We start from the raw sequence: 13,390 nt of genomic DNA, 5'->3' as shown, positions 1-13,390 counted from the left end.
CATCTTAAGTGTAGCACCCAAAAGAAGAGGAGACTGTTACTCACCTTGTGCAGTAACTGAAGTTCTTCGAGATGGTTGTCTCTGTGGGTGCTCCACTACTCTCCCTCCTTCCCCTACTTTGGAGTTTTTCATCTGTACTCTGCGGTAGGGAGGGAACTGAGAGGGGGCTGGCCTTGCAGCACTAATCAACTGCTGACACAGGAGTGAGACGGGAGAGCGCATGCGTGGCCTGACCAGGTACTGCTGTCAAAATTCTCCGACTAGAGGCGCAGGGTGCATAATCACCTAAAGTGGAGCACCCAGAGGGACATCTTGCATCTGAAGGAGCCTGTTCTGAAAAAGCCCAGCTCCCCTACAAGATTTACAGCCTCTGAAGACTCTACCTCTCGGTTTGGTACCGTTGAGTCAAAGGACTCATCCTCCGGTGCCGCTAGAGCTGGAAAGCCCTGGAGCTCAAGGGAGAGACCACAAAACTCGCCAACCTTTTCTATGGAGGCTCCTGCATTAGACAATGTTGAGTAGGATGGAGACTTCCAATCAGTCTCTTCTATTTCAGTCTAGGGCTCCCCATCATATCCTGTCAGTAACCCATTCTTTGACAGTCACAGGAAAGATTGTGACTGTCATCAAGGATGGTGGAACCAACCCTGCATGCCACCCACCCCAGTGGCCATACGGGGATTCCTGGACTGTTTACTAACAACAGTTCTCCACCGGTACCATCTCGTGGGGAAACTAGGCTTGTTCAGTTCTCTCCTCCCCAACCATCCCGACCCTTCACTTCCCCTACACCCAGAGGAGGAGACGTTTTAGGAACAGGAAGCCAGGGCAGATACATGGGCCACCTCAAACACCCATTTCATCCTCAAACACACCATCTTCCAAGGCTGGCAGTTTTCAGCAATTTTAAGACCTCATAAAGAGAGTAGCTGACCCTCTTCAGATTCCACTCATAGAGGTCAGAGATTTACAACACAAGCTTTGGATATTCTACGGTCAGCAACGACCTCCAGGGTGGCATCACCCTGCTCAGTTCTCTGAATTCCATAGATCCATTCAACCCCCTCCCACCCAAATAAATAAATAAATAACATACGTCCCACTCTCCACAACCATCAAACCGTCTCCTAAGCAGCAGTTTTGACAGGCAGGTTAAGAGTTTGAATCCTTCTGCACCTCTGATTTTACAGCTGCACCCATTTGTCCACCACCTTTATGGACCTCCTTTCCCATTTCCAACATGCCTGGAAGTGGGTGGAGTACTACAGATAAGTAGGTCATAGAGGACATAACATCAGGCTGTCATTCCAACACTTCAGTTCCCTTCTTGAGCTTGTATTAAAGCAGGAGGTGAACACTCCTCCAGTTAGGCACAATAGAGTTGGTCTCTCCCCCTCACTTGGGTGTAAGGGGTTTTACTTGTAGTATTTCCTTAGAGCAAAGAAGGAAAGAGTGTGGAGACTGATCTTAGAACTAATATTTCCAAACAAGTTTGTAAAACCTGAGAAGTTCAGGATGGTGACTCTGGCAGCTGTAATTTCTTCACAGGAGAAGGAGGATTGGTTTTTGGCTCTTGACCTACAAGATGCCTATTTTCATACACTCTCTTTGGACAGGAAATATCTATAATTCATTATAGGCCAGGATCATTTCCAATACTGAGTGCTTCCCTTTGGTCTCTCCTCTGCCCCAAGGGTGTTCTCCAAAATTCTGGCAATGTGGCTGCTTACTTCTGAGAGAAGGCTAATCCATGCTATATTAGGAGGAGAACATCACCAAACAGACATTAAATTGTTTTATTTAACTAAAACAACAACGTTAAGTATTCTGGATTTTTTTCGTCAACAGCAAACATATAATATTTTAACAAAACAAGCATATGTCCCTCACGTCTCACATTTATCTCCAAACTTCTTCTCCTTGTCCAGATCTATTCTTCCTCCACCAATCTTGTATTCATTGGACTTTTTGAAAGGGATTGACTCTGTGTACACAAATTTGCAGAGGGACAATAGAGTTGAGGTCTGTTATTTCTCACCCCTATATATTATTATTTATTTATTTTAAAACATTTTTGTTCTTAACAAGCATGTTACCTTTGGAGACATACATCCACAGTTTGAGAACTTCAAAACTAAGCATCTCTGATGGTATCTTCTAGACTGAGTACTGAATCCCATTGGGTAGATAGAAAGATTAACCTAAATAATCTATACAGAAGCCTGTGGAACCCCATAAGATTGGGTCCATAATCCATGAACTATTGGAACTCATTTACAAAACTTTTCTTAAACGTTACATGAATATATTGTCTCATACTGTAGAATTAGAATTTATAATCTCTATTGCATGATGAGATATCGTTGAACTATAATGTATCTTAATTAAAACTATCTTTAGATCAATTCGTTCCTCAAAACACATTTTATAAAAAAAATCTGATATAAAAAAATTAGATTTTTTTTTAAATCGTTGATTTTTATCCACCATGGATTCTTTTAATTGTGCCATATTATTATTTCTTGGGAAGGAAGTGGATCTTATCATGGAGAGTCAGATCAGAGTCACTTAATCAGAAATAGAGATGACAGGCAGACATCATCATGTGCTTCTTGACTTTTACAAATACATTTCCTGGAATTAATGTCTTCCTTTTCCCCACGCTCTACTTGTCCATCATTGCAGCACATAGAAAAGCTAGGTTTGACCTGACAACAGTTGACTAATTTACTTAGTTCCCTTTTTTTGGCTACATTTTTCCCTGTTCCATGTTATAAACATTAATTTCTGTAATATTTACCACATTCTTAAACTTTGTTGCTGTCTTATTTTTGAAAATAAAAGTTTTGATTAAAATTTAAATGACTTGTTTCTGTGATTAAAAAAAATAATCAGGTGATCTGCTTGAAGGCCATAACACAGAATGTTCCCATTTGAACGCCCTTAGAGGGATATCGCTGTTTGCCATGGATATTTGATGTAATGGAGTGACAGGGTGTCAAGGTTCCTTCCCCACTCTGGACTTTAGAGTACAGATATGAGGATCTGCATGTGAACTCCTAAACTGAATTACCAGCTTAGATCTGGTTTTGCTGCCACCACTCCCAAATACTAGCTCCCTTCTGTGGATAGTCTTGAGAGACTTCTTCACCAAGTTCCTGATGAACACCGATCCAACCCCTTGGATCTTAACACAAGGAGAATTTAACCATCCTCCCTTCTTTCCCCCACCAATTCCTGGTGAGTCCAGATCCAATCCCCTTGGATCTTAAAACAAGGAAAAATCAATCAGATTCTTAAAAAGAAGGCTTTTAATTAAAGAAAGAAAGGTAAAAATCATCTCTGTAAAATTAGGATTGAAAATAACTTTACAGGGTAATCAGATTCATAGAGCCCAGAGGAACCCCCTCTAGCCTTAGGTTCAAAGTTACAGCAAACCGAGGTAAATCCTCTTAGCAAAAAGGAACATTTACAAGTTGAGAAAACAATGGTAAAACTAACACGCCTTGCCTGGCTGTTACTTACAAGTTTGAAATATGAGAGACTTGTTCAGAAAGATTTGGAGAGCATGGATTGATGTCCTGTCCCTCTTAGTCCTAAGAGCGAACAACCCCAAAACAAAGACCACACAAACAAAAGCCTTTCCCCCACCAAGATTTGAAAGTATCTTGTCCCCTTATTGGTCCTTTGGGTGAGGTGTCAGCCAAGTGACCTGAGCTTCTTAACCCTTTACAGGTAAAAGGATTTTGGTGTCTCTGGCCAGGAGGGATTTTATAGTATTGTACACAGGGGGGCTGTTCCCTTCCCTTTATAGTTATGATACAGGGATAAAATAACTTAGAAATATGTCTGAAATACTAAATGTATGTCTAATTATGGTCATTGCATAACAAAGTATTAAATAAACATGATTGTACCTTAACATACATTCTCTCCCAGTTTGCTGCCTTTTAGGAATATCAGGATGCTCTATATTTCTTAAGGAAGAGCTATGAACTACACCCTTATTAATATTCAATAGTGTGTGTAAGTGGTGTATTTTCAAAGCATTAAGCAGAGATTTAATCAAACATCTCTCATTGAGAATATTGAGTCTCCTAAGTAATGTCCTATATATGCTTCCTTCCCCACCCTATCTCCCTATCCCCCAAAAGTGGTGGGTTTTGAAACATTTAATTCACAGATAGAATGAAGCCTTCTCAGAGCATGCAATTCCAAATACTCCAGAGATATATGGGAATGTCTTGTTACCTTGTGTTAGGGGAATTGATCTACTACCGCAGTGCTGCTTTTGTTGGGAATTGTGCTTTTAATTCACCTTTAATGCTCCTAGAGCCTAGAATAGGCATCTTTTTATGCTTGCTTCTAAATAAAATAAAATTAGGTGCCAATTCAGTTTGTCAAGATCTTATTAATATCTAAAATACACAAAATCTTGATCTCTAGAAACACCTAATAACTTGCATCAGAGTTTATCAGAGCCAAAATAATTATTTGATTTAATGGAACTGAATCACAAGTAAATGATTTATTTTAGGATTTCTTATTTAATAAGCTAAATGAAAGGGTTGTTGTAGCTTTAACCAAACTGTAACTTGCACTGGCAGCTGTTAAAAGCTTCTCCCTGCCCCTACTTATGTTAGTTGAAATGAAAAGCCACTTCACCACCCCTTGCTTTATTTTGGCTCATTTTGTTTTTAAATATTTCTTTACCAATTCTATACTTTTTCAGCTTCTCCAGCACCAGCAAGGACGGGCCAAACAGGGAGCTTATCAGGCAGCCCAAAACCTTTCTCTCCTCAAGCCTCAACACCTATTGCTGCTAAACAAGAAAGAACTTCCACTCCAGGAAGCATTCTGAACCTTAACCTTGGTTAGTTCTAACTTTTGAAAGTCTGATTCTGTTATAATAATGTAAATTACAGTGGAATGGATGTGAGAGAGTAGCAAATTGCATGTATGTGGATTTAAATTAACAGTACTGAAGCACATGTCACCATTGTTTCATCAGCAGAGCTATGCTATATTTTTTGTAAAGCTGGAAATTAAACTTTTTTCTTACTGATGAAAGGTAATAGTTAGTAGATGATATTTAGCTGGACTCTCAGAAGGCTAAATGAACCCTTAGTGCCAAGGCTGTCAGTGCTCAGCTTCTCTTCTACAGTAGTGGATCTGTTTATTGTAACTACAGTGTACTCCAGCCAAACAGACAATTAACCATAAGAAATAGTTTCTGTAATAGTGGAATAGAGTGTGTGCTAAAGGTGAGAGTCAATAGCTGGAGTGTGGTAAATTATTTAAGCCAGATGGTGAGGTTAAGAGTTATGTAGGGAGTTTTAAATGAAATGCTTGGCTGCCTGTAGTTCATGTTGATACAGATGGAATTTTAAATCTGACAGTGTTTTCTGATTGATGTTTTAACATAGTTGTCCGAAGGTTTTTATCTGAAACATCAGTTACCTCTTCAGAGTTAGGGAAATGTGCCTTTGTTAAAATGTCAGTTTTGCCAAGAGTGAAAACAATGGATGGACTTCTCATGATAGCATCAACTGTGCCAGATATGGATTACATTCCATCCTGAATACAGTAGTCTTCTGATGTGACTCATTAGGTCATATTGCCTTGTTTGAAGCATTGTGAGAATAGGGATTCTCTCTGACATGATAGAATGAAAGGCAAGAGAACAGCAGAAATTCATATGTTTCATGCAGAGAGACGTGTAGCAGTTCTTCCTTTTTAAGCACTATGTTCTGCTTAGTCAGAGGAAGTCTATTGAAGATAAGTCAACTATAGCTACTCCTAGGCTGGCTGAAGTTATACTGCAGTCAAGGATGGGGAATGATGAGCAAAACTACATTGATGTTCTCAGAGCAGAGATCCTTGGAATCAAAATGAGAACTACCTTTAACAGATTGTATGTCTGAGGGAGAAAAGAGGAGACGTTGGATACATTGAATATTAGCAGAAAGTTGCATCTCCAGAAGAGTGAAGGAAAATAGATAACATGGAATATGGGCATCATTACAATCAACTTTTAGCAATGGAGTTATCAGGAAGTTTGGAAAATTTCAAGATGAAGCACTTGAAAACGTTGTGCATGAAGATCTTAGCCTCTAGGCTCTGCTGCTGTTGATTTAACTCTTTTCTGCATAACACTAGTCCTGAGATAAATAGGGAGGCCATTTCTTTTCAGGGAGACCTCTTTATATGAAAAGAGTTTAATAGAAATATCTGAATGATTTGACTTCTGTTTTATTTGTTGGGATGGAGAGACCTCTGAAAGAAAATACCTATCTTACTGTCTCTTGTCTTACCTTGCTTTATGTAATCTTTGCCTGCACTTACATCTTGTCATGTCCAACTAATGTCACTTGTCTATGGGTAAAGTTACTGCAGCAGAGTTTTAGTGATTAGTTTTCTTTAATATATTTAAGGTACGATTTTCAAAAGTTCCTGGGTGCTGAACTCCTTTGAAAATCTGCCAAATTCATGTAGATTTCTAAATAAGAGCTGAGCCATCTTGAAAATTTAGCTCTTTATGAGCAGATATTTTGGAGGGGTAGAGCTGTTTTGATTCCATGACTAGTGCATATTGTGTAATAGTATTAATCGCCATAGTAGTAATGTGTTACTTAACTCCTTCATTCTGGTCATCCATTACATGATCCTGCATACAGTGCAGCGGCATTCCATAAATCAGTGCAGTACTGGGGCATAGCTGTAACACCATAGTGAAACTTTCTGTCTGGGTGTACTTGGAACATTTTAAGATTAGTCAAGTGATTGATTACTTAAAGGTGTTCTTGGGGCATTACTCTTTCTAGCTGCAGAACAGTAATGGAAAAACAGAGGAAAGTTAATTGTCCAAGGAGCTATACAGTGTAGTGCATTAAACTTACTTTTTTTTATATGCATACTGTAGAACTTGGTGACTTGTTTACATTTTTACCAAAGCTGAAAAAGAGCATCCATTCAAAGCTCTGGACACCCCAGCAGTCTTTTAAATTACAGAGTTATGCAAACAAATATGTTTCCTTGATCACTTCTTAAAAGTAATACCTCTATCACAGCAAAATTTAAGTCTACCAACAGAGTCCCTCCATAATCCAGCCTCACCAGTGTAAAAGCCAAGGACAAGAAATAGGCATTGCAGCTTACCCTGGAGGCCCAGAAACCAATGCTGTTTTGACTAAGGGGAGGGTGACTAAATTCCAAAGCTGAAGAATCCTCCCAGAGAACACCTATCGCTTCCCTTTCTTACATCTGGATGGTTCCAGCTCCAGAGCCTCCACTTGAGTGCAACTCTGACACTGTGGCTCAGGGATAGAGGCAATATCTGAGAGGCTGTAATACACCTCTACCCTGATATAACGCTGTCCTCAGGAGCCAAAAAATCTTACCAGGTTATAGGTGAAACTGCGTTATATCGAACTTGCTTTGATCTGCCGGAGTGCGCAAACCCCCCCCCCCCCCGAAGCACTGCTTTACCGCGTTATATCCGAATTCATGTTATATCGGGGTAGAAGTGTATGTGTTTTGGCAAGAGCAAGTTTACATCTATTCTGGGAGAAGTTCAACGTCTCCTAAATGTGATTTTGCTTCAGCACATCTTTGGGAATTACTGTTGAATAGAAACTCAGATTTCTTGCAATGATTTGTGTGTTAAACGTTAAATGTACTAGGTGAAGATGATGATTTTTTCAGGAACTGTATATTGTACTCTATTTTGGTCACTCGTATCCTTATTCTGTTCTCTCTGTGTCAAAATAATTATGTAAAAGCGTAAATATAAATTTAGAAGTTGTAACAGATGTGGATTTGGGTCCACTTTTCTGTTGGGCATAATGCAACGGTTACTGGTGGGAAGATAGAATAGATGTAAAAAGAGAAGAGATAAGCATTGCAATATGCCCTGGACACCCAGAAACCCAAGCTGTTTTGACCAAAGGAATAGAGACAGTTTTAGAATTTTTCAGTATATTTTAACTATTTCGTTATTGCTTTTTGTGCTGCGTGTGCAACATAGATTTATTTGGTCCTGTCAGGGTTCCCCACCCCCTCTGAACTCTGAGGTACAGATGTGGGGACCCTCATGAAAGACCCCCTAAGCTTATATTTTACCAGCTTAGGTTAAAACTTTTCTAAGACACAAATCCCTTTCCTTGTCCTTGGACTGGTATTGCTGCCACCACTAAGTGATTTACACAAAATGTTTAGAGACAGGTCACTTGGAATCTCTGTCTCTCCACCCCACCCCCACAAAATCCCCCCAAGCTCCTTTGCACCCTTTCCTGGGGAGGCTTGAGAATAATATACCAACCAGTTGCCATAGCAATGTGAGCACACACCAGACCCTTTGTCTTCAAGACACTGAAATCAATCAGGTTCTTAAAAGAAGAACTTTATTATAAAGAAAACAGTAAAAGAACCACACCTGCAAAATCAGGATGGAAGGTAACTTTACAGGGTAATAAAAGATTAAAAACACAGAGGATTCCCCTCTGGGCTCAGCTTCACAGTTACAAAAACAGGAATGAAACTACATCTGTAGCATAGGAAAAATTCACAAGCCAAAACAAAAGATAACCTAATGCATTTCCTTGCCCTACTTACAGTTTCTGTGGTTTTAGATGGATTATTCCAGGTATATTTCAGGAGATATTGTACCTGCTTGACTTCCCCCTCCGTCCGGAGAGGGAACAACAAAAGATAGCCACAAACAAATCCTGTCCCCCCCCCCCCCCCGATTTGAAAGTATCTTCTTTCCTCATTCTTCCTTCTGGTCAGGTGCCAACTAGGTTATTTGAACTGCTTAACCCCTTACAGGTAGGGCAATCCAGTACAACTGCCAAGGAGGGATTTTATGCTACTGCATAAATAAAGGTTGCTGCCCTTCCTTCTATATTAATGACAAGTCCATATCATGAAATTGCCACTTATGACTATGAAAGCAAGTCTCCTTGCTGAATTTTAATGGAAAGCTTTTTCTGAAATCCTAGAAAGAGATTCAAGATAATGATTTGCATATTAATAACAGTCAAACTGTTTGATTTGAGAACCAGCAAGCGGGGGGGCGCAATGTCAGTCATCTGAATAGTATTCTCCACTTGGTTCATTGTCAAGTTGCTACTGCCTTTGTCTGGCTCAAGTAGAGTTATCTAGTCTGGTTCCTTACAAAATCTGTTTCACATCATTTTTTTTAATTGGATTGGTGTTTTCAACTCTCACTGATCCTGTTTAGACTAATGGGCTATCAAGTGCCATTTCTTTATGTAGCTAAACCCATTAGGGCTGTCCATGCTCTCATCATTAGTTCAGTATCAGAGGGGTAGCCGTGTTAGTCTGGATCTGTAAAAGCAGCAAAGAGTCTTGTGGCACCTTATAGACTAACAGACGTTTGGGAGCATGAGCTTTCATGGGTGAATACCCACTTCGTCGGACGCATTCACCCACGAAAGCTCATGCTCCCAAACATCTGTTAGTCTATAAGGTGCCACAAGACTCTTTGCTGCTTTTATCATTAGTTCACTTTACCAGTAGAATCTCTCTTAAAATATTATTAAATGTTAAGATACCAGTGCTAGCAATGAAGTTCTTGCCACAGAATAATTGGTATGGTCCCCTTTTAAAAATTCACTGTTCCTAAAACTATAAATTATATACTGTGTATTATCCATAGCAGTAGGGGTATATTACAGACCACCTGACCAGGATGTCGAAAGTGACTGTGAAATGCTCAGGGAGATTTGAGAGGCTATTAAAATAAAAAAAATCAATAATAATGGGGGATTTCAACTATCCCCATCTTGATTAGGAACATATCACCTCAGGAAGGGATGCAGAGATAAAGTTTCTTGACACCTTAAATGATTGCTTCTTGGAGCAGCTAGTCCTGGAACCCACAAGAGGAGAGTCAATTCTTGATTTAGTCCTAAGTGGAGCACAGGATCAGGTCCAAGAGCTGAATATAGCTGGACCGCTTGGCAATAGTGACCATAATATAATTAAATTTAACATCCCTGTGGCGGGAAAAACGCCACAGTGGCCCAACACTGTAGCATTTAATTTCAGAAAGGCAAACTACACAAAAATGAGGAGGTTAGTGAAACATAAATTAAAAGATACAGCACCAAAAGTAAAATCCCTGCAAGTTGCATGGAAACTTTTAAAGACACCATAATAGAGGCTCCACTTAAATGTATACCCCAAATTAAAAAACATAGTAAGAGAACCAAAAAAGAGCCACCATGGCTAAATAACAAAGTAACAGGAGCAGTGAGAGGCAAAAAGGCATCCTTTAAAAAGTGGACGTTAAATCCTTATGAGGAAAATAGAAAGGAGCATAAACTCTGGCAAATGAAGTGTAAAAATATAATTAGGAAGGCCAGAAGAGAATTTGAAGAACAGCTATCCAAAGACTCAAAAAGTAATAGCAAAAATTTTTTAAAGTACATCAGAAGCAGGAACTCTGCTAAACAGCCAGTGGGGCCACTGGACGATCGAGATGCTAAAGGAGCACTCAAGGATGATAAGGCCATTGCAGATAAACTAAATGAATTCTTTGCATCAGTTTTCATGGCTGAGGGTGTGAGGGAGATTCCCAAACCTGAGCTGTTCTTTTTAGGTGACAGATCTGAGGAACTGTCCCAGACTGAGGTGTCATTAGAGAAGGTTTTGGAACAAATTGCTAAACTAAGCAGTAATAAGTCACCAGGGCCAGATGGTATTCACCCAAGAGTTCTGAAGGAACTGAAATGTGAAATTGCAGGACTGCTATCTGTCGCTGATTTAAATGATAGGTTACAGACATCTGTACCAAATGATTGGAGGATAGGTAATGTGACGCCAGTTTTTAAAAAAGACTCCAGAGTTGACGCTAGCAATTACAGGCCAATAAGCCTGACTTCAGTACCGGGCAAACTGGTTGAAACTATAGTAAAGAACAAAATTCTCAGACACATGAACATAATTTGTTGGGGAATAGTCAACATGGTTTTTGTAAAGGGAACTCATGCCTCACTAATCTACTAGATTTCTTTTAGGGGTTTGGTCAACAAGCATGTGGACACGGGGGATCCAGTGGATATAGTGTGTTTAGGTTTTCAGAAAGCCTTTGACAAGGTCCCTCACCAAAGGCTCTTAAGCAAAGTAAGCAGTCATGGGATAAGAGGGAAGGTTCTCCCATGAATTGGTAACTGGTAAAAGGATAAGAAACAAAGGGTAGGAATAAATGGTCAGTTTTCAGAATGGAGAGAGATAAATAGTGGTGTCCCCCAGAGGTCTGTATTGGGACCAGTCCTATTCAACATATTCATAAATTATCTGGAAAAAGGGGTAAACAGTGAGGTGGCAAAATTTGCAGATGAACAAAACTATGCAAGATAGTTAAGTCCCAAGCAGACTGCAAAGAGCTATAAGAGGATCTCTCAAAACTGGGTGACTGAGCAACAAAATGGCAGATGAAATTCAGTGTTTATAAATGCAAAGTAATGCACGTTGGAAAACATAATCCCAACTATACATATAAAATGATGGGGTCTAAATTAGCTGTTACCACTCAAGAAAGAGATCTTGGAGTCATTGAGGATAATGCTCTGAAAACATCCACTCCATGTGCAACGGCAGTCAAAAAAGCGAACAGAATGTTGGGAATCATTAAGAAAGGGATAGACAATAAGACAGAAAATACCATATTGCCTCTATATAAATCAGGGTTTCTCAAACAGGGGTCGCCGCTTGGGTAGGGAAAGCCCCTGGCAGGCCAGGCCAGTGTGTTTACCTGCCCCGTCTGCAGATCCAGCTGATCGCGGCTCCCACTGGCCGCGGATCACTGCTCCGGCCAATGGGAGCTGGAAGCGATCTGCGGCCAGTGGGAGGCGCGATCGGCCGGACCTGCGGATGGGGCAGGTAAACACACCGGCCCGGCTCGCCAGGGGCTTTCCCTACACAAGCGGCGACTCCTGTTTGAGAAACCTGATATAAATTTATGGTATGTCCACATCTTGAATACTGCATGCAGATGTGGTTGCCCCATCTCAAAAAAGATATATTGGACTTGGAAAAGGTTCAGAAAATGGCAACAAAAATGATTAGGGGTATGGAATGGCTGCCGTATGAGGAGAGATTAATAAGACTGGGACTTTTCAGCTTGGAAAAGAGACGACTAAGAGGGGATATGATAGAGGTCTATAAAAATATGACTGGTGTGGGGAAAGTAATAATGAAGTGTTATTTACTCCTCATAACACAAGAACTAGGGGCCACCAAATGAAATTAATAGGCAGCAGGTTTAAAACAATCAAAAGGAAGTATTTTTTCCACACAACGCACAGTCAACCTGTGGAACTCCTTGCAAGAGGATGTTGTGAAGGCCAAGACTATAACAGGGTTCAAAAAAGAACTAGATAAGTTCATGGAGGATAGGTCCATCAGTGGCTGTTAGCCAGGATGGGCAGAGATGGTGTCCCTAGTCTCTGTTTGCCAGAAGCTGGGAATCAGCAACTGGGAATGGATCACTTGATGATTACCTGTTCTGTTCATTCCCTCTGGGGCACCTGGCATTGGCCGCTGTTGGAAGACAGGATACTGGGCTAGATGGACCTTTGGTCTGACCCACTATGGCCATTCTTATGTTCTTATCCAGAGAGCTTCTGGCATGCACTGAAGCAAATTAAAATCTCAAATCACTTTTTACAAACTTTCAGATTAATCCTAATGATTCCTTTGGAAGGTTAAGAGGTGACTTGATCAGAGTCTGTAAGTATCGGCTCAGGGTGAAGATATTTGATATTGGAGAGTTCTTTCTTGTAGAACACAAAGGGTACAATTTCAAAATTGTGTATGCGACTTCATTTTCAAAAGTGACTTATGCACTTGTATTTCACACTGAAAATCCCAAGGGATAGAGTTTGTGTTATGATTAACACTTGCCAGCCTGGAAGTGACATAAGGATTGAAAAACTCAAATCCACTTCTATCTTATGCCAGTGCAGACTAAAGCTGTAACACTAAATCATCCAGCTGACCCCCTAATGTGTGCATTTAAAACATTAATCTAGAGGTCTTGTGCATGTTTGAGCAATCACTTTATTCATTAGTTTATTTAGATTTTGATCTTCTATAAACTCTACACCAAAGAGTGCCTTTCAGATACATTTATAAACACAGGAACATAAGGGATACAGAATAAATCAACCAAAGTGGCTGTACTTCTTCTTGGAGTGCTTGCTCATGTTGATTCCATTCTAGGTGTGTGCGCGCCCACATGCACAGTCGTCGGAAATTTTTGCCTTAGCAGTATCTGTAGGGTCGGCTGTGTCACCCTCTTGAATGCTGTACCCATGCGCTGGTATATAGGCGCTGCCTACCCTACACCCTCTCAGTTCCTTCT

The 13,390-nt window shown here is 40.3% G+C and overlaps 1 protein-coding gene across 25 annotated transcripts in view; it reads left to right on the top strand.

Moving 5' to 3' along the window:
* The window catches only part of ZMYND8 (zinc finger MYND-type containing 8), a 152,818-nt gene that overhangs the window by 99,237 nt on the left and 40,191 nt on the right, over positions 1-13,390 (top strand). For all 25 annotated transcript variants that reach the window (XM_039498977.1, XM_039498982.1, XM_039498972.1 and 22 more), the window contains one exon: positions 4,733-4,873. In XM_039498977.1, coding sequence (XP_039354911.1) covers positions 4,733-4,873 — 141 coding nt within the window. The remainder of the gene's footprint in view (positions 1-4,732; positions 4,874-13,390) is intronic.

The sequence above is a fragment of the Mauremys reevesii genome, linkage group 13 (genome assembly GCF_016161935.1).
Source record: "Mauremys reevesii isolate NIE-2019 linkage group 13, ASM1616193v1, whole genome shotgun sequence".
NCBI classification, from domain to species: Eukaryota; Metazoa; Chordata; order Testudines; family Geoemydidae; genus Mauremys; species Mauremys reevesii.
The sequence above is the reverse complement of the archived record's forward strand: the minus strand, read 5'-3'. Positions and strand labels throughout refer to the sequence as shown.